This window comes from Chamaea fasciata, unplaced genomic scaffold (genome assembly GCF_029207755.1).
Source record: "Chamaea fasciata isolate MVZ Bird 193981 ecotype frontalis unplaced genomic scaffold, bChaFas1.0.hap1 SCAF_11, whole genome shotgun sequence".
Lineage (NCBI taxonomy): Eukaryota > Metazoa > Chordata > Aves > Passeriformes > Sylviidae > Chamaea > Chamaea fasciata.
In genome coordinates this window covers 13492767-13519384 of record NW_027094096.1, presented here as the reverse complement: position 1 = coordinate 13519384, position 26618 = coordinate 13492767, and the positions used below count along the sequence as shown (strand labels likewise).

General features: G+C 49.8%; 2 protein-coding genes across 3 annotated transcripts; one reads left to right on the top strand and one right to left on the bottom strand.

Annotated features, from left to right (window-relative positions):
• Positions 1-2212: 2212 nt before the first annotated feature.
• Positions 2213-6453, bottom strand: LOC136295053 (zinc finger protein ZIC 1). The gene is made up of 3 exons (XM_066193289.1): positions 4780-6453; positions 3444-3607; positions 2213-3036 (listed from the first exon to the last, which is right to left on the bottom strand). Exons 1-3 carry the CDS (start codon positions 5753-5755, stop codon positions 2839-2841), a joined length of 1338 nt encoding a protein of 445 aa, XP_066049386.1. The 5' UTR covers positions 5756-6453; the 3' UTR covers positions 2213-2838.
• A 10122-nt stretch (positions 6454-16575) lies between these two features.
• On the top strand, positions 16576-25124 carry ZIC4 (Zic family member 4). 2 transcript variants are annotated; one of them, XM_066193828.1, is made up of 3 exons: positions 16576-17773; positions 22307-22631; positions 24487-25124. In XM_066193828.1, coding segments are annotated over exons 1-3 (1524 nt in total). In that variant the 3' UTR covers positions 24488-25124. The 2 variants fall into 2 exon arrangements, with proteins under 2 accessions (XP_066049925.1, XP_066049924.1); XM_066193827.1 differs by lacking the exon at positions 24487-25124 and having other exon boundaries at positions 22307-22728.
• Positions 25125-26618: the final 1494 nt, after the last annotated feature.

The following is a 26618-nucleotide window of genomic DNA, read 5'->3' as shown; positions in this document are numbered from 1 at the left end:
TTCTTCTATCTCGCCAAACCCTGCAAGGTGGCGCTCTTTTCATTGAAAACTGCTATTAGCCTTATAATAATAACATTTTGTAGAAAGTAAAGTTAAAGCGAAGCCTTCCCATGGGTGCTGCAAGGAGCAGGCGGCAATGCCGAACTGGCAGGAGTGAGAGAGGCTTCGGATGAGCAAGACAAACTCTTTTTTTTTTTTTTTTTTTTTTTTTTTTTTTTTTTTTTTTTTTTTTTTGAGGGGTGGGGGTTGAGGCGTGTGCTTTAGGGCAGTGGAAAGTCTTGCGAGGGAGACCCCCGAATGTTACGGACAAAGAAAAATTCTTGCGGAGGGCTGCTGAGAGCCAGCGGGCTGTGCTCTGGGCGGGTTACCGCCGGGGCTGCGGAGTGCCCGCACGAATGTGAGGGGAGAGCGACTTCCCCCGCACCCCCGCCCCCCGAGCGGTTAATATGGCTATTGACTCGCTGTACACATAATATTTCTTTAAAGAAGCTGTTAAAGTGTCATCTTGGTCTACTGGAAGGTCAGTTCGTGCAATTCACTCTATGACATATCGCAAGCCCTCGCAGCTTTAGCCAGCCTCATGATTTGTGTTGTCTGTTGATACGTTGTCTGCTTAATGGGGCGATCATGCAAGCTACAACCAGGAACAAAGCCCAACAGTTCCAACAACCGTAGCTAAGTTAGTGGAAGCAGTACAGCTTGCAAATCTATCAAACTAAACTGCAAGGAAGACAATCTGATTTAGAGAAAAGGCGTTCTGCTACAGTCATTAAGCACAAGTAATTTAGATTTTTTATATTGTCTTCTCATTTACAAATTTACTGTATCAACGCCAGCCAATGGAACGAATTTCTTAAGTAAATGAGAAATAAATAAAAGAGATAGAAAGATAATCAAATTACATAAAATAATTCTTATGCCCTAGATTTATTTTTTAGAAAGCTATTAACACTAGCAAAATTATAGTAATAATAATAACATAACATAAGAAGTAATTGATTTAAATTAACATCACGTTTTAAGGAATATCAGCAAAGGAAAAAAAAAGAAGATAAAAAAAACCCAAATAAAAAATACACACAACAACAACAACGGCCTTCGTGAAACAGTGCTGTACTTCTTGGAGTAAAAGGCCCAAGGAAAGTCATGAATCCACTGCCTCAGAATTAGTTATGGTCATAAATGCCTTAAATTAAAATAGCAACCGAAATCTCCTCTGTTTTAAATCTCCTAATATATGTTATCCGAATTAATTTAATTTAGGGACCCAGTCTATGCAGATTCATGGACAGTGTTGGAGTGGAATGCAGCACTTCTCATGTAACAATTCCCCACATTAATATTTATGTAGCATATGCAATCTATTTCTGTTATTTTTATGGTTGTTATTCTATGTCTGCAAAGGTCATTTAAATTATACTGCGGCCGAAAATTTGTTTCATAAATTTTGATATAAATACTAATTACACACTATAGTAATGCCAGCAGGGATCCTTTCATTTATCACATTTATATCACCTTCGCTGCTTTAGTGATGACATAATGGAAAGCAGTGAAAAACTGGGACAGTTTTATTCTAATATCCTAAAGCTAGTAGGAGTTGCAGCAGGTTGACTTAGTGAATAAGAATTCCTACCACAATTCTTGGATTTAAGAATCTTTAATAAGGTACGAAATGTTACCAAACAGTTCTGTAAACTAAATTTTACATACCAATTCTTCTAGCCATAAATATTGAATATCTTGTAACAGGTATAACCGGACCTTTACATGCGGATAAATATGGAAATTAGGATTTATATACATTATGTTCTTGTATTTGCCAAAAGCAACGGACAGATATAGTTTAAATCTTTTTTTTTTTTTTAATATCACTTTACATAAACAAATGTAACAGTTTGACACGCAGATCCAGGCTTTCACTATACGAATTTCTTGACAGGACGTGTAACAACATTTTACTGCACTACTTAGACTGGACTTTGGGACGAAATGTTGCACTTTATACAAAAAAGCACATTAATACCAATAATATTCTGTTAGATCGACGTTTAGACTGTAATAATACAAAGTAATTCACATTTTGATACACATTTACTAGAACATTCTTGCCATTCAGTACAAATAGTTGAATTTCTACCTCTTCCCTCTGCCCCCCCACCTCCTCCTCCCCTCCCCGCCGCCTCTCCCGCCCGCCCGCCCCTCCCCCCACATATATGCAAAGACCACAAATCCACATATCCCCTTATTCAACTTGCGATATAACTATTTACAAAATCAAACAGTACACTTTTTTTGTTGTTTTGTTTTTGAAGCTAATAATTCTGTATTTACAAGAGGGGATGGGGGGGAAGGCCGCTGCCCGAGCAGACATGCAGTTGGCGATCTCTAAACAGTGGTTTCCAGTAAAGCCCTACACAGTTGGCATTTGCCCTGGTAACCTTGTCTTCTTATGCATTCTACTAACCCCTTCGCCTACCAAGCCTTGGAACAGAGCAGAACAGTCAGGAAAAAAATAAAATTTAAAAAAAAAAAAAAAAAAAAAAAAAAAAAAAAAAAAGAGCAAAAAGGAATTATTTTTAAAAAAGAGAGAGAAATAATAGAGGACAAAGATTATTTTAAAAAATTAAGTCTTCGTTTTACTCAGTCCTGGGTCTACCGGCAGCATTTTATTTTTGTTTGCTCGTTTAAATTTTGATTTCAGAGTGTCCATTATTTTAGAGTCTTTAAATAGGGTATTTGTTTGCTCGCTTGGGGCTCTTTTTTTTTCTTTTTTTTTTTTTTTTTGTTTCGGTTTGTGTTTTGTTGTTGTTGTTGTTGTTGTTTTGTTTTAGCGTTTTAGACGTACCATTCGTTAAAATTTGATGTAAGCGTGCTGTGGCTGGACGTGTGATGGACTGCGGAGGAGGAAGGGGATAAGGAGCTGGCAGTCTGGTTTTCTGTGGATGGAGACACGATGGTTGGAGGGGTGGAGGACTCGTAGCCTGAGCTGGCGGCGGGAGAAGGCTGGGACCCCTGCGAGGATGATTCATGGACCTGCAAGAGAAAACCCGGGCAGAGATAGAGAGCGGCGGCAGACGGAGGCCTTCGCCTGAGGATGCGCCAGACAAGGGGACCCGGCACCGGGCCCCAGGCTCGGGCGCTCCTGCGGGGCTCCCCAGCGGCCCCGGCCCCGGCCCCTGCCCGCCGGGCAAGGCCGGACTGCGCCCCCCGGCCGCGTCCTGCCGCTGCCTCCCTGCCCCTCCCCGGCCGAACCGCACGGAGCGCAGGCCCCGCGGCGGGCCCGGGCCCGGGCCAAGCGCGGCCCGGCGGGGCGGGGGCTGAGCGCGGCCCGGCGGGCCCAGAGCCGGGGCCCCGCCGGCCTCGGGCCGCGCTCCGCCCGCAGGCACGGCCCCGCCGCCCTCCGCCCGGGCAGGCCCGCACGCCAGGCGCCCTCCATTTACCTTCATGTGCTTTCGGAGGGAGCTGGGGTGCGTGTAGGACTTGTCGCACATTTTGCAGAGATAGGGCTTGTCGGAAGTGTGCACATGCATGTGCTTTTTGCGGTCGCTGCTGTTTGCAAAGCGCCTGTCACAGCCCTCGAACTCACACTTAAATGGTTTTTCACCTATTGCAGAGGGAAGGGGGGGGAGGGGGGGGGGAAAGGGATCTGATTAAGCAGGGCAGGCTAGATCGCTCATTGTCACCGCACCGCCGGACGGAGCTCCGGGCTCCATTTCAAACACTTGCAACTTTCTAACTTCAGCGAGGCTCAAGTCCCAAAACCTTGCTTCTAGTCTCTGTCCTTTCCGGACCTCCGACTCCTCCACCAAGTGCCCATTTAGGAGAGTGGGGGAGGTAAAAAACTTTTTTTTTTTTTCCCCCTTCCCTTTGGAGGGGCAAGTTTCCTTTCAACCCCAGTCCCGAGCACCTCTCCCTCTTCACAACGCTCCGAGCGAGAGAGCAGGCGTGCTGCGATATTACACACGATCCTTAGCGTCTGGTTTCCGATTTTATACCTCGTTCTCCTAGTATTTTACTCTCGCACCCACCCCAGCCCCCTCCCCCATATTTTCTTGCAATATTGAAAATTATTCGGCTCGGGAAATCAACGACAGGGAAGCTCCGCAAACCCTCGGCAAAAGCTCTGGGGAAAGCGGCTCTGGCTTTCAGCGCTCGGGGGTGGGAGCAAGGGGAGATCGCTCTCCCGGCCAGAGGCTGCGGCATTCCCACCTCCCACGAAGGAAAAAGTTCTCAGGAATACCGGCGCCTCCCCTCCGCACAACAATAACACAGTAACGCGCCGGGCTCGGTTTGTTTAATATCGCTCAACGGAATTAAATATTTACCAAGCCCTGAATTGCAGAGAGGAGACGAATGAGCTGCCTGCAACATTTAGCACAATTTCTCATCGTGCCACAGCCAAAACTGCCGAACAATAATTAATTAAAACCTATAAATTTAAACAGGACAGGTTGCTGCGATCCCCCACCCCACCCCCTCCGCCCTAACAATCCCAGCAGCAAACCCTGCCGTCCTCCCCCTCTGCCTCGGCAGGGATCATTTTCTTTTTGTTGCTGCTACTGGCGTGGCTGTGACCGAGCTCGTTTTGCAGCGGAGCTCCGAGCCGGCCTCTCCCGGAAAAAAAGAGCGCTCCCTGGACCAAACCCCCTCCTCCCCGTGCGAGCCCCGGCCGAGCCGGCCCCCCGAGCCCTCCGGCACGGCCCCGCGTCCCGCTCCGGCCCCGGCGCTCGGCGCTTCCACTCGCAGAGAGAAAAGCGACAGAGAAGGTTACCGTACCTGTATGAGTTCTTTTGTGTATTTTGAGATTCTCTGATCTGGCAAACACTTTGCCACAGCCTGGGAAAGGGCAGGGGAAAGGTTTTTCACCTGTGTGGACTCTGATGTGATTTACAAGTTTATATTTGGCCTTGAAAGGTTTCCCTTCTCTCGGACACTCTTCCCAGAAACATATGTGATTGGACTGCTCGGGTCCTCCAACGTGCTCCACTGTGACATGAGTCACCAGCTCGTGCATCGTGCTGAAAGTTTTGTTGCAGGACTTTTTGGGGTTTGACAATTGCTCGGGCTCAATCCACTTACAGATGAGTTCCTGTTTGATGGGCTGCCTCATGTAACGAAAGAAGGCCCCTGCCCCGTGGTGGGCTGCCATGTTCATGTTCATGTGGCCGTAGCCGTGCAGCTGGGTCGAGGCGTAGTGCTCGGAGCGGGGGCTGGTGACCTGGCCGTACTGGTCGGGTCTGCCATACATGTCTCCGGAGAAGCCCAGGCGCATCTGCCCGTTCACCACGTTAGGCGAAGCGTGGCTGGTGGCTTGTTCGTGCAGCCCCGGGAAAAGTATATGTCCCGCGGCATCTGTGTGTCCGTGGGGTCCGGCGAAGCTGCCGGCAGCCGAGGCGAAGAGGCTGTGCTGGGCGCTGGCGGCCGCCGCCTCCCCGAAGCCGCGGTTGCGGAACAGAAAGTCCCGGGTGGAGTTGAAGGCGGCGCTGGAATAGGAGCTGACATGGGTCGGGTGGTGGTGGTGCCCCAGGGCCGCCGCCGCGTAGCCGGGCGCCTGCGAGGTGAAGGCGGTCTGGCCGGCCGAGGCCAGCTCATGGGTGCTGGGGTTGATTTTGAAGGCGCCCATGCCGTCGGCGAAGGGGTTGATCCCCAGCCCCACTTCTCTGTCCGTGACATCGGCCGTGGAGTGGTGGCGAGAGGATCCGAAGGTAGTGACTCCTATGGCGGGATACTGCGGTCCAGCATCCAGAAGCATCTTCCCAGCGTCGATGCAGCAACCAAAAAAAAATCACGCGCGCACACACACAACGCGGAGAGAAGCAGCAGCAGCAGCAGCGGCAGCGAAAACACCCTCTTTGGAAAGTCAGCGACGATCACCACCAAAGCAACCACATCAAAAACACCCCCTTCGGCATCAGCGCAGGGGGAAGGAAAAAAAAAAAAAAAGAAAAAAAAAAAAAAAGGCTGGTGCGGAAGGGGGGAAGAGATCTTCGCAGTTGCAAATAATAATAATAATAAAAATGTGCCCCAAAAATATTCGCTGTCTCTCTGCTTTGACTTTTCAGGAAGGTTTAAGTGGGGAAGGGGGGGTTGGGTGAGCTCAAAAATAAACTGGCTGCAAATAACAATAACGGCGAGAGTTCAACACAGGCAGCAAAAAAAAAAAATTTAAAAAAAAAAAAAAACAAAAACAAAAACAAAAAAGAAACTTCCTTCACTGATTTTTTTTTGCTATAGGAATGTTGCAAAGTGGCCGAGAGATTGTTTCTCTCTCCTCTTCGAGCTTCCCCACACTCACCCGATTTTTTTTTTCGGGGGGTCTTTTTTTTTTTTTTTTTTTTTCGCTCCGCAAAAAAAAGGCGCAAATCATACACAATATTGTCTTTTGCGGTTTATCTTCCTGGGGAGAAACTTTCACCTCCTCAGCCGGGCGGTGAACGCGAGACTGATAGCGGCAATCATTCCTGCAGATAAATGAATTGAAAAGACGACACCGTCCCCCCCCCTTGATGAATGGGAGCCGGGGGCGGAGCGCCGTGCGGGCGGACGTGGGCGCGCATTGGCCGGGCCCGGCTCCCCCTTCCTCGCGTCGCTGCCCCCGGCCCCGCCGGCTGCGGGCGCTGATTGGCCGCGCCGCCTCATCCATCGCAGGTATTGTGGCGCCCTGACACCGCTCTGACAAACGGGGCTGCGGCAGCCCCAACTTTTTTTTTTTTTTTAATATATATATAAGGATTTTTTTTTCTCTCCTTCTTTTCCTGCTTTTTTTTTTTTTTTTTTTTTTGGCCCCCACGAAAATATTGCCAGCGCGTCTTTTTGTGTGTATGTGTATGCTAAGGGAAAAAAAAAAAAAAAAAAAAAACAAAAAAACAACCTACTACTATTATTAGGGTTATTTTGTCCCCCGCTCTCCCTCTCTCTGTCCCTCTGTCTCCAGCATTCTGATAATGATGGTTATGATGATTTCCTGGAGATTCTGAATTTTTAAGATCACTGAGCAACTTTTTAGGCTTTGGAAAGAGAAGCCCTATAGGGATTCGCGTCTTTTGAAGGTGTTTTCTTCTTATTTAAAACTGAAGCTCTCAGAGAGTAGGTGCTGGGTGCACTTCATTTTATTTTTAAACATCAGGCGTGATTTCTCTGTGTAGCTGACTCTATCCCTCCATCAGGTTTCTGAAATAAATCTTGCTTTCTGCACCCATCAAAACGCAGGTGGGTGAGCACTCTTAACTTTCTAATTTTGTTGTTGTTGTTTCACCTCCCTTTTTTGTTGTTGTTGTTATTTTCTTTCCCTTTTCTCTCTCGCTCTCATTTTGTCTTGCTGTCGCTTGCACGCTCTCTCTTTTACGGAGTCTCTCTCATTCAGGTAAAACTGTAAATTTTCCAAACCTACATTATTTCTTCTCCTACTGCATGTAACTCACGGTTACTTTTCTCTCCCTCTCTTTCTCCTCTTTTTTTTTTATTTTTTTTTTCCCTTGGTAAAAATTTATTTTAAATCCTCGATAGGAGCAATGTAAATTTTCTGACATTCAAACCTTTTCTAGTTCACAAATCAGTCACCCTTGTCACAGTTATTGAAATTCCTCAACTTGCCACACCAGGACGGTGGAAAAAGCAGGCGGTGTCTTTGTTGCTGACCAGGCTTTTGATCGCCAGAGAAAATTTACTTACCTTCAGATGAGTGAGCAGAAAAAGAAATAACACTCCCTTTGATTTAGTTAGAAAAATGCAGACATTTGGATTCAGTGCAAACATACAACACTTGGTTGTTTTCTAGATGCAACCCTCGATTAACCTGTCTTTCCCCAGCTCAAAGTCTATTGAAAAACTGTGGATAGTTCTTTTTTGTTCCCGCTACAAAGAGCCATTGACTATATATTAAAATGATTGTTGAAAGGTATAAGTATGGTATTTAAAAGCAGAAAACCTTTGTGGCTTAATCAATTAAGCTAAGCAACATTTGTACAATATTTTAAACGGTGCTCGGCTCTTAAAAAAAAAACCTCAAGAAACTTTAAAATATAGACCTCTTTGTGTGTGCATGTATAGATACACTTACGTATGTGGCCATGTGCGTATATATATAAAACTGGCAAATTATTTATTTACTCAGTCGCCTGCATATTCATTAGCTCTAATTATTTTCTAGTAACGAAAACACCAAAAGCTCGCTAAGAGTCAGACTCCATACATTTCGCCTTTGTTCAGCCTTTCACTTGCCTCCTTCGCAGCTCAATCCGAGCCCCTCCAATTCCTAGTACCAAACAAAGAAACTTTAAACTCATCCTCTCTAATTAAAGCCGCTGGTAAGCAATCCGCAGCGCAGGTACTGGGTAGTCGGACCAGCAGCGCTGCTGCGAGAACCCTTCTCGGGTGAAAACTGCCTCATTTTGAGAGGTCTAAAATGGCCATTGCGGCTAGAAAACAAACAAACAAACAAACATCGACGACAATAAATAAACTTTGATACGCCTTGATGGAATGTTTCACTGCAGTTTATCTGCAGATGCAATGTGCCTGTGCTTGGTGCGTGGAGATAGCTTTCAAAGCAGATCTATTATGTAATTTTCCTTGGATCTTGGGAGGCTTTACAGGGTTTGGTGGGTTTGGTTTTTTTAAAATAACGGTGAGCTGAGTCTACACGTTTGCATTTATTCTAAGAAATCTATTTGATGGAATTGCAATAGCTTATAGCAACAGGTATACCCGCTCTAGGTAGCGCCTGGGTGTGGACATAGTCTTAAGGCGGGTGTTGCACCACTTTCTGTATTTGGTGCTAAAATGAAGCGAAGGACAGAGTTGTCAGCGTTATTGTGAAGTGTGCTGGGCGATGGCATTGGGAGAGCTAGAAAGTTAGGCAGTTCAGTGCTAGCCTGCCTCCCAGTGCAAGGGGAAACCAGTGATTCCAGGTCCGTGCAAAATATACGAGAAGGCAGACGAGAAGGTATTTTTAGGAAGCGTATCTAAATATACAGTGTAAGAGTGAATGTAAAAAAAAAAAAATGTTGTGGGTTGTAGAAGTTATCAAGTGGGATTTGCGGTGCGCTCTCTGCAGGAAACGAAAGCTGCTCCAGTTCAAAGCCACATGCACCAACGTGACATATAAGCCATTAAAATATCATCCTGACGGCTCATTTCTGCTTCATCATACATTCCCTAACTGCTTCCAGAAAGCAAGAAAAGAAGAAATGAAGGATGACCGCCTCGATGGAAGCGCCAAAGAGGTGGTGGGTTCTTAGGGGGGGGGTTATTGTTTTCTCCTTTCATTCCTTCTTTCTTTCCCCTTCCCCTCCACCCCCACTTTTATTTTTGCCAGTTCAGAAATGAGGGGAAACCTTCAACAGGTCGCCGGGGTAAGTGCCTGGGTGTAGGGGGTGCCTGTGCAGTCCGGGCAGCTGGCTAGCCCCCACCGCCTGCCCCAAGGGCTGGACGATAGCTCCCTGTCGTCGGGGGGGGGGACCTCGGGAGGAGGCTTGGCCACCCCGGGAAGAAGGGCTGGAACCTTGCAGTGCGGGGAGGGGGGCAGCGCCCCGGCTGCCCCTCGCCCACGTGGAGCAGAGTCCCGGCGGCACCTCGGCGGGCGGGGGCGGGCGGAAGGCCAAGAGCCCGGGAAGCACCGGAGGGGGTGTCCGACACCTTCTGTCGGACTCCGGGAGCCGCGCCCGCCCCTGTATATGCAAAGGGAGGCTCGGCCTGGAGGTCCGCGCAGCGCAGAGCGGCGGCGGTCCGCGGAACAGGGCGGCGGGGTGCGCAGAGCGGGGCCGAAGCGCTCCCGACCCCGACAGCGGCCGGGCTCGCTTCGGACGGGCGAGCACCGGGACCGGACGTCCTGCGGCAGCCCAGGCAGGGCCAGGAACCCGGAGCGACATACACAGACGAACAAGCGCTGACAATGGCGAGCCCCGTGGGATGGCGTCCCGGGGGACGCGCTCCCCGCCCAGAACCTCGCCCACCGCCGCGCCCGGTGCCACAGGGCCGCTCCGGGGGACCCGGCGCTCCGGCACCGCAAGCCCTTTTTTATAGGCGGGTGCGGCAGGGACGGAGCCCGGGAGCTCGGCCGGCCCCCTCCGGCCTCTCCCCGCCCCCCCCCGCAGGCAGGGCCGGGGGGGCTGCTCAGGGAACTGGGTGCTGCCGCCTCCTTCGCGCAGAGCCGGGGGAGGGGCTGCGACCCTGGTCCAGGCCCCGAGGGCCGTTCCCGTGTCTGAAGCTGGCTGGGGAAAGGGGAAAGCTCCCAAATCCCTGCCCAGGGCGATACATCCGAAGGTGACCTCTGACCCGAGCCCAGCTCAGTGTGCCAGCCCTGGGCATCGGCACAGAGCCGGCCGATGAGGACTGGCATGGGCTTCTCGCCGACCCCTTTCCTGTCACTCCTTTGTCACGCACGGTCCCTTAGCCCCGGAGAGTCCAGCCCGTTGGTCGGGCTTGTCTCTCCACTCGGAGACGAGGAACTTTATTTCGAGTCCTTGCCGGGGAACACTCCCTCCGCCCCGAGCGGCCGCGGAAAGTATGGGTTGCGTGACAAGCCGGAGGCGGCGGGGCACACGCTGTCGCTGCTGCCGCCCACTCGGTCTGGCTCGCAACCCCGCCCGGGGCTGCCGGGATCCCGCGGGGCGGCGGCGGCTGCTCCGGCCCCGCTCATCCCAGCGCACCTTCGGTCGGTGCGGGAGCGAATTTAGGGAATGGGGACGGGGCGGGTCCCATCGCAGCCCCAGCGCGACGCCGGGGGAAAACTGGTACCCCGCACTAGCGCCCGACATCCCAACAGTTTGGGCAAGGGGACATCCTCACCCTCCTGCTCCGCCGACGGCACAGTGCAGATGAGAAAAGCGTGCGAGGTCGAGCAAGAGTTTTAGCAAATATTTACTCTGAAATGAAGAACTGTTTTGCCTTCCTTTTTGTCATCTGGTAACCATTTGAAATATTAAAAGCAGCGATTTTTTTTTTGTCCGGTTTCAACAAGTTTTGGCGAACACTTGGGAGCTGAGCACTCCTCCAGCCTCCCACCCAAACCAATGAAGCACAACTCCTGCAAACCTCTCACTAGCGGGGCAATGTTTGCCGCTCACTTGAGAAAAGTGAGAGGATGAATGGAAGTTGACTAGGAATTTTAATTCCTAAGGGATTGCTGAAGTTTTGGCAGTAATTTTCATCACAGCAGTGAAAATATTGAGGACATCAAATTATTTATGAAAGATTATGACTGTGATATGATGATGAGGTATCATCAAGTGTTTGTCTTAGTACAGATTTTTGTTTACTAGCTCTGGAGTCCCTATAATAATAGTAGCAATAGTAATAGTAATTATTATTATTATTATTGTTATTATTATTATTATTATTATTATTATATCATTTTAAGTAACTGATTGCAGATTCTCGTGTGCTTTTCTTATTAAAAACCAAACAAACAAAATCCTGAGAATTTCAAAGATATCTGCAAAAATTCAGACTCAGACACTGCATCCAGCCCCAGACCTGCTCTCAGAGCTATTGCTGCCGCTCAAAGCAAGCTGTGCAAAGTTCTGCCTGCAGCAGTGGCAGTGCTCTGCCTTACAGAGAGCAAAGAGCAAGCTGAAAATTATAGGCAGGAAGAAGTGCCAGGGTGGTACTATACTAATCCTTGCTGAGACAACAACTTGTGTTGGAGGCTCGCAGAGAGTCCGGAATTTAATTTCGGGACGGAAGGATCTGTAAACAATATAGCCGAGTGGGTAAAAACTTGCCTTACAATAGCCTGCCAGAAGGTGAATGTCAGATCAAAGGAGAACTGAAAAGATGTCCTTTCATATTTTTTTCCCCCTAAATCAGCCATGGAAACTTCATGACTCCATAAAACATGTGCTGCTTTGCTGGGGAGACAGCCTCCAGTTTCCCCTCGGAGAAATCTTCTCTTCCCCTCTCATTCCCTAACTTGTATTTTGGCTTGGTTTTATGGGTTAGATTCTTGGGGTTTATTTCCTTTCCTTTTTGAATCCATGATGCCCAACATATAGAGTGCCTTACTCACTTTATATCACACACAAATGGTTTTGCTCTTAACTTTCCACCTCTTTCCCCAAACAGGAACAAAGTCAGGAAATGAGGCACAAGACTCCCCTTGTAATGAGGAAAAGAAAACGACTTTACAGAAACATCCTGGAAAAGTCAAGTAAGTTAAAATATGTCCTTTTTACAGTTCAAAGGAGACTGTATTTTTTTTTCAGCTTAGTGTTTAAGGTACTTGCATAAACACAAATCAGCGACAGAACTCCCCACCAGCAGCTGCCTAATCCTGCTCAATGCCTATTCATTTGGAGGTTCTAGAATTAATATTTGACGAGTCTCTCATTGAAACAACAACCCCTGACCCCATGTGATTGCACTGTCACATTATTCTATGACATATTCATCTTGAATTCATTTACGGACGATTTGATTGGAATGAGGTTTGACATGTATTGGATCCTATTAAAGAAGAAGACTTTGATCTTGTTGATGGGGTTTACATGATATGTATCATCTTTACCAGGGATACCAGGCTTCCACAATGTGGTGTCTAAGTAGTTAGTGACTGACAGCTTATCTGACAGGAATACCTTAATCTTGAGGTCCTGAATGAAATATTCTATTTAAAATAAGCATATGATTTGCTTGTCCTAGGGTAGCTCTAGGTCACAAAATGTGAGAGGCAAACCTAGGCACAAACCATTGCTTGCCTGGTAGCTGACTTTCCATTGTTCGGGAACCCAGAAATAAAGAAGTTCCCATAAGTGGAAATGGGGCAAGGGAATAAAAACAAAGGCAGAGTGTGCTCCCGAGCTACTCGGTACCCTCTCCTTCCTGAGGTGAAGCTGGGATTGCCGAAAAGCTTTCTTGAACCACCTCTTCCTAACCAGCAGTGCCTTCTGCCGGGGCAGGCAGGGACTCGGGCTCACGTCCTGCGTCTGCTTCCCTCAACCCCCTCCTGCGAAGTGAGTTGAAGGGATAAGGAATTGCACAGGGTGACTTTTTCGGTCCTCTCTGTTTCTGCTCCTCGCGTTTTTTCTCTTTCTCACAGTAAAGATCCGGGGCTTTCAGACTTTTCAGTTCCCCTCTTCTCGGTTGGGATTTGAAGTCTCAAAAATAATCCCCGGAGCCTGTCTGAAGTGCTCAGAGCGTCCCACCCCGGCCCAGTCCTCGGGCACCGGGTGGATATTTTGTAGCTTGCTGGTCGGGAAGTTTCCGCAGAGGTGGAAGTAGTAGAACATGGCGTGGATGAAGGCCAAATTTGGTTCTCTCCAGTGCTTCCCCAGTGCCTTGAGCTGAGGATGGCTATAAAGGGGGCTGTCTTCGAAGCAATGTTAGAAATAGCGACAAGCATCTTGATGTTTTGGTAGATTACTACCGAAAAAACAAGGCTAAGGTAAAGCCGATGAGCAGCTGGGACTGTTCCCACCCTGCAAAGGGATGTGCAGCCGATTTCATGCCACAGGCCTCGGCAGCCCGGCGGGGCGGGAGTGCGGGCGGGCAGAGGCCGGGGGGCTGCGGCTGCCCCCGCCCCCCCCGCACCCCGAGCTGTGGCAGGCGGAGCTCTGGGCCCGGCATGGCAGAACAGGAAGCAAGGGGGACAGCTCAGCCCCTCACCCAGGGCACAGCCCCGACGTTCTTCCACGAGAGCCGGGTCGGGGGCCAGAGAAGTGCCTGTGACTCGTCTGTACAGCATGTCACTTCCTCAGAACAAACCTCCAGATCAGGCCAGCTTTGGGGCCAGGGCCTGAGGACAGTCCGCCTGAGGTCGCGGACACACAGCAGCCACAGGAAAATTCGTACTCAGGATCAAGCTGTTGGCCCTGCAGCTGATATTGACACATTTGAGAGTTTGCTGAGAGCCCGGTGTGTCTGGTCAATCAGGGCTCAGGCCGCTGCCAAGAAGCAGGAGACCTTGGTCACCTCTCGAGTGGCAGCAGTATGAGCTCGAGCTGCCAAAGGGCTGCACAGACAGGCGTTCAGGTTTTCCAAACATTGTGGGAGATGCGTGGAGCCTGTCCGGGTCTGGGCCCGCTTCCCTCCTCTTCCCTGTTTCTCCGCCTCCCCGCAGTCATGTGGTGGCCGCCACCCGCTCCCCCCAAACACGCAACCGGGGCTCACACCAACCTCACCTAACAGTGAGGGACACCGAGGGCCAGGTTCTCCTACGCTGCCTGGAAAAGGGTGTGAGAGACAGCCCTGAGTGAGGGGCAAGCTGAGAGCCATGAGTGTCTGGCAAGAAATCATCACAGCATTTGAAATGAACTTAGGGCCAAATGGCTATGACTTTTTTTTTTTTTTTTTTAATTGGCAACTCTTCCAGATGTTTTCTCCCTTGACTGAGAAGTGTCACAATTGATGGAAAACAAGTACGTAGAGATGCAGTGTTTTAAGGAGGTATGAGGAAAACAGCTTTATTTAGGATTCACAGTCTCAGTACATTTGTAAGTAACAGATTCATACTTCCTAAAGTTTGTCTCTTCGGTGCACTCCTATTGAGATGGTCACGAATAGGACTGGCAAATCCATTTCATAGAGCAAGTAGACTTGAAAGTTGAGATATTGTGAGGATGGTGTGTGGTTTAAAATGCCTGCGTAAACATGTCATGTAAGGTTGGGGAGCTAATTGCATAATTTGTCACTTTTTATCACCTCCACTCAGAAATATGCGCGCAAGGATGTATCTCTAGCTAGCTACCTGAATATCAGCCTAGTTCCACAGCTCAAGTATGGTAAATGCAAGCAGAGACAAATTGTGTAATTGCAGCCAATCCAGAATATGCAAAGCTGTGACAAAAATGTCCCCGATGTAGTTAGGTATGTCCTAAACTTTAATCTTGTGGTTTCCAATCGTTGGCTTGTAGCTTCTGTTATGAAAGTAGCTGGGTGGATATTGCCAAGTAGTTTCTTGTTTTACTACTTCACATAAAGCTGATTGATCGCCAACACTGTTAAATTCCTATGGAAATGCAAAATTTTATGCTGGGAGCTTTACCTGACATGCATCTGGTAAAGAATCCACTGGCAAGCGAACAGCGAGTCAATATATTAAAGCAATGAGAGTTTGACAGGATGGGTAGAGAATTAATCATTGCTGTATTTCATAAGACCGAGGTCATTGGTGGAGCCGTTTTTGTGTCAGGATTCAAGTACTGTGGTAACACAATGGGTAGATATTTAAAGATGTGTTTTTCTTTCTTGGAGTAGAAGAATCTTTTGCCATCTCCATTCATTTACTTTTTTTAAGTTCACAATCCCCTTCTTAAAAACTTAAGCAGATACTTCCTCCTGTGCTGAAGCCCTAAGCTTTTCTAAACCTGTAAGGCCTCAGCGTGTTCAGCCGAAACCCAAACCTACACTTCCACTACTAGCACGCAAACCCTGCAGATCAGGTTACTTCCTTCAGGTGAGAATCATCAGAACCGAGTCCATTATGAATGTTTGGCAAGGCTCTTCCTTCAAGCCAAGGACGGCGATTTTACCCGGAACTCCCCTGTAAGTGCGCGTGAGAGAAAGTGAGAGAGGGAAAGGGAGAGACTCCCTCTTCTGGGTTAAACATTCAGATTCAGCCTGAACACCACGATTTCTCGCATTGCTCCGGCGGCCAGTAATCAGATAACCGCTAAAACCTGTCAGAGGAGGGGGAAGGGGATGGAAAGTCCCTCAGGGATCCTTTGTCCGGGCTCAGGCACCGGGGCAGTAGCCCGAGTCCCGGGCCGAACACGCCTGGCCAGCGAGCGGCCGGTGCGGCTCCGGCCGCAGCTTCTGCTGGGCAAGGACCCTCTCCCCGCCCTGGCAACAAGTGCCGAGGACTCGCCGGCAGGACCGGCACCGGGACTGCTCCGGCAGCCGCTGCTCTGGCCGGGCGGCGGGGACCGGCGGGGCTGCCAGTCCTCTCCCGGGAGCAAACCCCGCGGCTGCCCCGTGTCTCAGGGCAGGGCAGCAGGAACGGACAGAGGCGACGGGGAGGCCGGGGCGATGCCCTTGACTCCTGCCGAGGCTTTTTTTCCCCCGGCCGCAGGCAGAAGCCCGGCAGCGCCCGGCCCCGGGCCCAGACCCCGGGCCGCGCCGCGGCGGGGACGCCAGGGGAAGGGTTGGCGCGGAGGCGGTGGCGCATGCGCAGCCCATCACCGCGCGCCCCCCGCCGCACCGGCGATCTCCCTTTCAGGCGGCGGCGGGACCTGTCACGGTAACGTCACCGCGGCGGCAGCCAATGGGCTGGCGCGGCGATTGTGTGGCCGGCGGGGCAGCGGCGCGGCCGGAGCGCGGCCCGTTCGGTCCCGCCGTGCCGTCAGGGCCTCCCCGGCCCCGGGCGGGACGGGCCGCGCCTGGGACCTCCCCGGCCGCCGCCAAAGCCTCCCGCCGGCCCCCCGAGCCCACCCGCTGGCACAGCCGCCCGTGCGTCCCGCCGCCAGGGCAGCGGGACCGGGAAACTTTTTTGATTTGGGGAGAAAGGAGAAAAAAAAAAAAAAAGAAAGAAAAAAAAAAGAAAGAAAGTTGTTTCCCCCGCTCCCACCCACCCCCCTCCCTCGCTGCCCTGTGTATCTCTCCTCCCGCTGTCAGGTGACTTTTTAGCGTTAGAAGCTAATGAGCGTGGATGCTCTGGGGATCCCGGTGATGGACCCTGCTGCTCTCTCCAGGCGGAACACGGCGCTGAGATTAGTAGACTTGGCGGGGGCTCCTCGCAACCATCACCACCCCCCTCAGAGCATGACAGGCTTCCCGGGCGTCGCCGGGCACCCCCACACTACGGCGCCCACGCTGCCGGGGGAACACGCCGCCGAGTCCCGCCTCGGGCCACAGCAGCTCCGGCCAGAACACATGGGGCACCGCCACCATCCTCATCCTCAGCATCACCCCGCGGCCCTTAAGATCAGCCCTGCCCCTCATCCCCACCACCAGCTCCACCATCACCATCATCATCATCATCATCATCATCATCATATGGCAGGCCAAGCCGAGGTGGTCTCTAGTCAAACGGCAGCGTTTGGCCCGGCGCAGTCACCAGCAGCCCCTTACCCCGTCTCTCACCCAGCCCAGGCTCTGGCAGCAGGTAGGGACTTCTTCATACGCAGAAACCTGCCGGCCCCACTCATGCCAGGGCTGACCGAGCAGCACCCCGCTGCAAGTTCTCACCACGGACTGTTTGTCTCAACAACAGGTAGCTACCCCGGACACCATGATCACCACCACCACCACCACCACTCAGAAGCCGGGAATCCCTCTCTGTTCACTGGACTCCATGAGCAGCCTCCCCATGCAGCTCCAGGTGGCCATCTAAACGGACAGCTCAGACTGGGGTTACCTGGAGAAATGTACGCCAGGTCTGAACATTTCACTCAAGTACCAGCCTCCAGGACAGATCATTTTGCTGCTGCTTCGCTTCATAACTACGGTGGTATGAATCTGAACGTGAACCTGGCTCCACACCACGGCCCGGGTGCCTTCTTTCGTTACATGAGGCAGCCCATCAAACAGGAACTCATCTGTAAGTGGATTGAGTTGGACCAGACTCCCAAAAAATTATGCTCGAAAACTTTCAGCACGATGCACGAGCTGGTGACTCATGTCACAGTGGAGCACGTTGGAGGACCCGAGCAGTCCAATCACATATGTTTCTGGGAAGAGTGTCCGAGAGAAGGGAAACCTTTCAAGGCCAAATATAAACTTGTAAATCACATCAGAGTCCACACAGGTGAAAAACCTTTCCCCTGCCCTTTCCCAGGCTGTGGCAAAGTGTTTGCCAGATCAGAGAATCTCAAAATACACAAAAGAACTCATACAGGTCAGTATGTAAAGCTCTCTTTACTCTCTTTCTCTCTGTTATTCACCGTACTGTTTTGCTTTTTTTTTTTTTTTTTTTTTTGAATGTATCCTTTGAGTTGTTATTGAATGCACGCCAAGTACATCTGGAAAATAAATTCTCAGATTTGTTTGCTTCTTTACCGTTTGGAGAAGGGGGAGGAAAGAGGGGGGGAATGGGAGAGCGAGAGCAAATCTCAGAATTCTTGTCCATATTTTTTTCTGGTTGTGCGGAGAGGCTGCTGTAATCTTTATGTGGGTAGATCTGTGTAAATATGGAGTGATATAGCTACTATTTCTGCTAATTCACACAGGCGAGGATGGGTTTTTTTCCGATTTAAAGTAGTCTGGGGAAAAAAATGAAATCATTGTGCAAGCTCACAAATTAAAAGTGAACAATGGAAGTTACAACTTGTCTAGTCAGTTTTGACTGATGTCGCTGAGATGCTGCTGCTCGAACATTGTGAGAATAACAAAGCTGCGACCTTTTCGTTCAACAGTTCTGTTTTGGGCAGAGGGAGTTTCAAATGTTTGATCTGAATAACACTGACATTTTTAATGAGCATTGCCTTCCAACGACTTTTTGCATTCGCAAATATGGGGAGCCACGATTTCTGATTCTCGTGAGGGGAAAAAAAAATAAGGAAAAAAAAAAAAGAAAAAAAAAAAAAAGAAAAAAAAAAAGAAAGAAAAGAAACCCTTGTATTGTTTCGGCCTGTACGTTCTGAAATGTCATTTGCAGATCTGTTCAGTGAAATTGGGACATGTGTCAGAAACATCTGTTAGTTCTAGTTAACAGAAAATAAAGTAACACGATGGACGATCTTGCAAATCTACGTTTGAACTCTTCCGGCCAGGAAAGCATTTATAATTAATGAAATTGCACGTAGAAAGTTTTCACACTTCCAGGAGCAGCTTGTGAAGTTGTATTAATTAGTTTAGAAGCCTGTGTTTGTAGTCTATAGCGCTGGCTTGGGTTTGGTTTTTTGTTTTTTGGGGGGTTTTTTTGTTGCTTTTTTGGGGTTTTGGTTTTTTTTTCTTTTTCCTTTTTTTTTCTTTTTCCTTTTTTTTTTTTTTTTCTTCTCTAAAGAAGAAGATAAGAAATAAGCCCTTTTTGGAAAATTTAATCTGTTCCAGTGTAGGGTTTTCCACCTCCCACCCCCTTCTGTACGGCCTTATTCACTGCGAGGGAAACTACATAATCCTATTGTAAGATCTGCTTACAGCCAAACGATTTTTTTCGCCTTCCAGTTCATAAAACTCCCCTTCCCCCATGCTCGGTTCAGGGCTTGACCTTCCAGGAGTTGTATTTTTTATGATAGAGCGCGACGTGATATAATATGCAGAACATACACTAATTTCGTATCGCTATCGTCTAAACATAGCACTGAGATTTTACAGCGACCGTCACTCGTCACCTCATTATTTTTCCATCGCTCTATGAGGAGTAAGTCTGTGTGCGGGACGGGGGGGTGGGGGGGGGGAGGTGGCGGACGACAGCGTAGTTGTGTTCCTCGGCTGCCTTCTTGGCCCCCTTTTTCCTCGAAAAAGGGCTATCCCCGGGTCACATAACTTGTATCCCAGCCAGTTCCTTGTTGGATCAGCACAGGTACAGCCATTAACCGGGAGAGCTCATCTCTTAATGACAGTGTTTTTCTTAAGTAAACAAACTTTTACTGCTCTTTAACGGCATCACTGTTTGAAGTCTCTGAAGCAGAAAATGGTTAAATTCTTGGGAAAACTGACCTACATCGGAGATGCAGGTTCAGGGCAAACCCGAGAGCGGAGATTTGCGTTTATTAAACACCATTCGGCGCGTCTGTACTTTTGGCTTTAACTTTCTCGGTGATTAATTGCTGTATTGTGCAAACTCCTGCAGGGCCTTTATGGTTCCACCGTTTCTATTAAACACCCAGAAGTTGTCAAAAACGCAATGTTTCTGAAACCCTAATAGAACTCACTACGAATTATTCATGAAGACAGTTCTAGATTCAACAGGAAAATTATTGCCTCCTTAAATATTAATGACTTCTGATTTCTCCGAGGCTGGGGAGCAGGCAGAGGGATATCTGGCGATGTACGAGTTTTCCAGGTTGGAGGATAAGGCCGTTAAGGCGGCGGCAACGGGACGAGCAGGACGAGATCTCAGGCTGGGATCACTTCACCGCCTTCCCTGAGGGCCAGGAACAATAGTGCGAGGCGTGGGACGGAGCCCCGCTCCCTCCCTGCGGCCCCTGACGCCCCCGCGCCTCGCCTGCAGCCCGGGAGCCGCCAGCTCCGGCTTCCCCCCACCAGCACTCACCCGGAGAAGTTGGTAAATACCTTAATCCACTCCCGGAGACGGGGGATTATGCCACAAATTCCAAGCTGAATTTCACTGAACACTTTTGCCCAGCTACAAGTGTGGGCGTAAAATGGCGGTTGAGTCTCCATCGCCCGCGGAACTTTGTGCGTGGCTGCGGCTCCGTGCCCGGGCTGCGGCAGCCGGGACCTGTGCAGTGTCCTCTCCCTGCCGGGCAGGGATTTCCGCGTAAGAAAACCTGCTCTCGCCGAAGGAATACTTGCAAATGGCTCGGATGGCTCCTCTTTATTGAGGCGTTCAGGGAATGCAACCCGGGCAGCTGAGAAAATGCTGCCCTCTTCCACTTGAAACCCGGCTGCACGGACGGACCTTTCAGTGGCTCTTTCAGGGGGTTAAGCGAAGTTGAACATTTTTCAACTCGGCAAAGCGCAGTGCGGCGCAGCCCGCTTTTACCTGAATGGAACTCACTTTGCACAAGCAAAGTGCTTATGAGGATGGCTTTCCCTGGGGTCTCCTAACTTACTGCTTGCTTGTACTACACTAATATCCTTGATTTGTTGTCTCAACTTAGATGCTGAAGGTCAAATTATTTCCTTACGTGGAACTCTAATTAGATTATAGGCGGGCGTGTGTCAATGCATATGCACCGTTCTATGTCGGCAGTATTTGGTTACAGAATCCGCATCGTTTTATGAGAGACCTTATTTTTAACCTTTTCCCTCCCTTCCCTCCAACGCCAGGTATTTACCCATCCTCTGTGCAATTGTTAGCGGTGCAGGATGTCAGTGCTCCTCATTGACTATTACAGTGCGGAAAGGGCACACTTTAAACGCGGAGCCAGGAGCCTTTCCCACCCACCTTGCATAAAGTGCATTCATGTGAAGTATTTGGAATGCCTTCCTTTATTCGCCTCTGCTCTCAGCCGAGCCCGATGTAGGCTGAGTCTCTCCTAAATTTAATCATGACGAATTGAGAGGGAAAAAAAATAAAAAACGACAAGCACAAGTGCACAACCCAAGAAATTTTAAAAAAGAAACCAAACCAAAACAAACACACAAAACCAAATATTGGAAGTCCTTTTGGCTACATGCGCCATGATGGTGAACACAGTTGCTTTGTTTGCACTTCACGTTAAGGTTAGGCCATGTAATTTTGTGGAGTCCTCTCCACCCTGATATTTTTTGCCTTTTGACGAATGAGGAGGATATTTTCATAGTGGTTGGTACAGGACCTGGGTACCCCTTGGCAAGCAGGGTTTTGCAGTTTGCTATTGTCAGGGACAATAATGCCATCAGCATTTCATCCTGCATCTGGCTGTGGCGCATTTCCTTGAAAACCTCCTGAGTATCATCTACCATGCTAGGTCCACACGATTCGAGGTTAAACTTTCACACGACTCCAGCAACACGATTGTATTTCTATTATGTGTAACATCAGTTATTATATAATCAGACAATTTAATCCCGATTGCAATTCCTTCAGTGACTGTGTAGATTGAAATGAAAGGGAATCCTACCCTCGCGATAGTGCCGTGCACTGGCCTAGTCATCCTTCTGCTGAATCTTTATCGTTTCTCCCCCCACAATTAATGTCTTTCTGAAATATTTCGTACTTTAGCTTACGGTATCAGCAAGCTGGGGAGCAGGGAAAGGAAGGGAATGTGGATCTTCCATGGCATTGTAATCCGGGCAAGTATGAAATGGATGAAATATGATCTAGCCAGGTTATGAAAAATATTTCCACGTGCCTGGGGGACCGTGAGAAATGTATTTAACGTAAAAGCCTTCGAAGGGATAAATCACTGACCGCTCTTTCTGCAGGACTTCGGAATCTGCGGGGACAGCACAAGTTTGCTCGGAACGAGCAGTTCTCCTCTAAGTTTTCCTTGTTTCGGAGCTTTGTATTTTGCACAAACCCCCACGATGACACACACTCAGGGCAGGGGAAAGAAAAAGAGAGGCTGGCTGGGCAGGGCGCTCTGCATGCGAAGCCGGCCGCGCATCCGGGTGGGCACGGAGCGGCGGCTCCGGGGGATGCTCGGCGGGGCCCGCGGGGAAGGGCAGAACTAGTGAGAGGAGATTCCGCGGGGAGAGGAGCCGTGGCAGGGACGGAGACAGGGGTTCGGGGAGGCTGTGGGCTGTGGGGGTGAGGGATGAGCTGCTCCCGGCCCCGCCGCCGCCGCTAATGGCTGTGCTCGCCCATTGCCTCCTGCAGGGGAGAAGCCGTTCAAATGTGAATTCGAGGGCTGTGACAGGCGCTTCGCCAACAGCAGCGACAGGAAGAAGCACTCGCATGTCCACACCAGCGACAAGCCCTACAACTGCAAAGTGAAAGGCTGCGACAAGTCCTACACCCACCCCAGCTCCCTGAGAAAACACATGAAAGTGCACTGCAAATCCCCTCCTCCCAGCTCCGGCTACGAGTCCTCCACGCCCTCCTTGGTGTCCCCCTCCTCGGACTCCGGCCGTGAGCCCCCCGCCTCCTGCTCCCACGCAGAGCCCTCCGCGCCCGCGCAGCCCGCCGCCAACCTGAGCGAATGGTACGTGTGTCAAGGCGCGGGGCCCCGCGGCCCCCCCGGGCCCCCCGGCGCCTCCCCGCCGCCGCGCCTCCCCGCCGAGCCCCGGCCCCGCTGCTAGGGCGCGGCGAGCGCGGCGGCGGGCGGCCCGGCACGGCCCCGCCGGCACGGGGAGCGCCGAGCCGGGCACGGGGAAGCCGAGCAGGAGCGGCAGCGAGAGGCGCTTGGCGGAGGGAGAGAGGCTGCGGGTGGGCCCTGCCCGCGCCCCCGGCACCGCGCGCACGGGAGGGCTGCGCTCGCCTCGGCCGGGGCGCTGCTGCCTCCTCCCGCCGTGCCACACAGCCCCGCTCTGACCGCCTTGCTCCAGTCTGTTTACATGCCAACTGATTTGCATTCCCTTTCCTTATCCCTGTCCTCTTTCCTTCCTTTCCCTTCCCCTTCCTCCTCCCGTTTTCCTTTCCCCTTCCCTTCAGTGGTTTAATACAGATTTTCTCTGTACAGGTTTTCTCTTGTCAACAGTACTGTGTGCTGCACTGTTCTGTTCGCCCACGATTTTCTGTGAGAGTGTGTTTTTTAAGAAATATATATATATATAAAATCTATTATTTGTTACCAATTTGTACAAAATGGATCCATTAAATTTTTCGATTAATTAACCCGTTCGATTGACGTTTCTGTAAATAATCTCCTCACTTTTCCCTCTTTCTGTATATAAATACATATATATATATTTCCTCCCCCCCACCCAGTAGCTGCTAATAAAGAAAGGCCCAGGGGGGTGCGATGATTGACTGTCCATTTTAGCTCCCACTGGTAATGACTTCTAATACCTAAACATCCCGTCCCCACCCAGAGTGCGGCTCCTGTTGAACCGTGGGCGCTGAGGCTCCCGGGGGGGCGGTTCTGGCGGGCTGGGGGGAGAACGTTCTCTGACGTCACTGCCAGGGCGGGGGCCGGGCAGCCCCCGGCAGCGCGGGGACCTGGGGCCGCTGCTCCACGGCTCTGCCCTGCCGACAGCCCCGAGGAGAAATGAACGGCTCCCACAACGTGCCTTTAGCATCTCCATCCTGTCCCAGAGTCTCAGACCTACAGGGTTCACCGCACCGGTTCAGAGAAAGAAGGGGGTGGGGGGGGGGTGTAAAAAAATAAGCAAACCCCAAAATAAATAAACAAACATCTCCACTGGGGTAGCTTGAAACTACCGAATGGTGCCGTTTTAATTACTTTAATGATGTTTAAGAATACCAGATAGTACAGGCAAATAAATAGCATAGGCTGCTGGAAAGGGCTTCTATGGCTTGTGGAGAGCAGACAGAAGGCTGCTGTAACCGCATCCTCTCGTGTCTGACAGATCACCTCCGCACCCAGGTGACTGGGGTTACTGTGTGTGTACAACTGTACATGCACGCACATACACACGTGTGCATTGATAACGAGAAATATAAAAATGACAGGAAAATAAATAGCTGGTCAGTGACTGAAAACAACCCAATGCCCATTGCCTTCCTTACTTACACACCCGTGTTTTTCTCCCAGGGCACCAAGTCGGCGTTCCTTTCCTTTCATTCGCCCAAACTCAACAATTTTTGCATTTAAACACCACGAATAGTGACAATAGCATGTCGCTAATGGCAATACACTTAGGGAATCAGCTAGGTGAGAGCAATGTGTGAAAGAGGAACCTAAACAGGAGGCAGTTGTGCCCCTCTCCAGCCCCCGAAACTTGTGGCATGGAAATCGAGAAGTGCAGAAGCCAGATGCGGGTAGGGAGGATGTTTCCATCATGTCCTGAGATCTGTTTATTTCTTTATTTCTCTATTTACAGAACTATTTGGTTGTGCAGACTAATCACCTTTAATTTTTCATTTGCTTGTTACAGATGTCTACCCCGTTGCTCTCAAGGTAATCTAGACAGACGCAGCTGAAAGCCTGAATCTTATGCCTTAGACATCAAAGCAAGCTCACACAAAGAAGTATTTCTTCACAACGGTGAATCTTCATGGTAAGTTAGGATTTCTATGGCAATAGGCAAGTCATACTTAAATAGTGAAAGGCGAAGTCTGGAGCCCGTCCAGTCTTTTCATTAAGGACATAATATTTACGTCTAACAGGCCCTTTTTCTTGTGTATACAAGTATATATTTTTGTTTGACGCGAACTAAATCATTTTCATTTAATTTCCGGTAAACAAAACCCACGCGAACAGGGCACTTGTTCCAGACCATAATAAAAATGGATAAGACTGTCAGGAAGAAAAGGCCCGCTTGAACCGTCGCCTCAGCTCACTTTTGTTTCTGCTTTCTGCCAGGATCAGAGAATGCGTTTGGGATTTGAGGGCGAGTTTCTAAAGGCAAGGAAATGGTTTTTAAGGGGGGAAAGAAAAGGAGAAAGGTCTAATCAAGCTCGGGTTGTTCAAAGGGCCTGATTTTGGGGTTGAAAGTGTGAGTTTTATGGTGCATCAGCATGCCACGTTAGGATCGCTATGGTAATGAGGAGAGCAATAGCAAGCGGCCTTCAAAGGAGGCACACTCCATTTGAGACAGTCTATTAAGATACATTTGCACTGACCTTTGGTTTCATGCTAGCTTAATACACTCAATCTGCTCCCCGCTAGAGATAGACTTCCTCCACCTAATGCACTTCGGCGGAGCTGGGTTTTGCTGGGCTTTGCCCTCCCCCCGAGGCGGGCTCCATTCCGACGCTGTAGCCCCGACCTCCTTCTCCCCAAAAAGGGACAGCCAGCCCCCCAAGCTCTGCGCCAGCTCCCGCCCGCTGTCCCCAGCCTTTCTGACCGCCTTCTAGCAGCAAAACTGGCCACAAAGCCTGAGAATTGTTTCCCTTTCCCCCTCACCAAACATGACAGGGGAAGATAGGATGGAGACTGGAAGATCCCCCTCCTTGGGCTCCCTCTGTCTCTGGGAGTTAGTGTCCCGATGGAAGGCCCCCCAGGACATGGAAAGGGGGGTGAGATCCGGGGGGGGGGGGGGGGGGCGAGGGATGGCCGTACCCTCTTCCCAGTCCGCCCTGTCCCGCTGTCGCTGCTCGGCAGCGAGCGGAGGCTCCGCGGTGCGGGGGAACTTGACACCCGCATGGCCGGGGCCATGGGCGCTGGGCCATGGGCCCGGGAAAGTTAGAAGTCCATGTTCCAGTAATTGTCTTGTTGTTTATTTTATCCAAGTACCCTAGTGAATAGGGGAAAAATAAACACGGGGGAAAAAAATTCAAACAGTTGAGTCGTCTTTAGTGCCAGCCCTTGTGGTTGAATAAAAAGGATGGTCCAATTTCTATTGAGCTGAGAAATCTTTGAAGTGGGAGTTATTATCTGAGAAATTCCTGCTCGTCGTCCTAACAACGCTGATGAAACGTAAAAGGTTCTTTGTCAGCGATTTGTTCTCCTCTCTGTCAAACTCACCCTGCCCGTTAGCTTTAAACCGTTTCTAAAGAGATAAAATCAAACTTTTAAAGATAACTTTAGGGGCCCAGAGGGTGCAGAAAATACCAAACTATCGAATCCTGTGTATAGGCATACATCTGGATATATGTGGCTGTGTCTGCGTGAAACTCTGACTGTGTACAGATGTCTATAGATGTCTGTATGACCTCACAGTTCGAAAGTTGAAATTATGTCCATTGTTTTTGCATTTCATCCTCCAAACTTTTCCGTCGAATAAATTATTCCTACACACACCCTGCACAGAATGCGATTCTTGGGCGAAGGCAGAAATGTTGGGTTTCATTAACACCACTTTGTGACCAACAAATGTTTTCATTCCAGTAGAGTGAAAGCAAGAGTGTAGACATAGAGTAAATTCTTTGATCATTTAACAGTCCGAATACCTATCAAACATGTATATACTGCAATGTATCGAAGTTGTTAACGCATTCAAAGTGATGGCTTCCATATGCTCTCATGTTTTATTGTCTGTACGTGTAAGGATAGTCGAACTGCATCCCTTTTGTATCTCCATTTTGTAAACATAACGGTGTTGTACTGAAATGATTCCTTGATCAA

Bases quoted from the DNA above. Each gene is read 5' to 3' on its own strand.
- LOC136295053 (XM_066193289.1), bottom strand. From the start codon at position 5,755: ATGCTTCTGGATGCTGGACCGCAGTATCCCGCCATAGGAGTCACTACC. The intron at 3,608-4,779 runs GTACGGTAACCT...CCTCTGCAATAG, and splicing joins ACACAAAAGAACTCATACAG to GTGAAAAACCATTTAAGTGT. The intron at 3,037-3,443 runs GTAAATGGAGGG...TTTCTCTTGCAG, and splicing joins CCCTCCGAAAGCACATGAAG to GTCCATGAATCATCCTCGCA.
- ZIC4 (XM_066193827.1), top strand. From the start codon at position 16,576: ATGAGCGTGGATGCTCTGGGGATCCCGGTGATGGACCCTGCTGCTCTC. The intron at 17,774-22,306 runs GTCAGTATGTAA...TGCCTCCTGCAG, and splicing joins ACACAAAAGAACTCATACAG to GGGAGAAGCCGTTCAAATGT.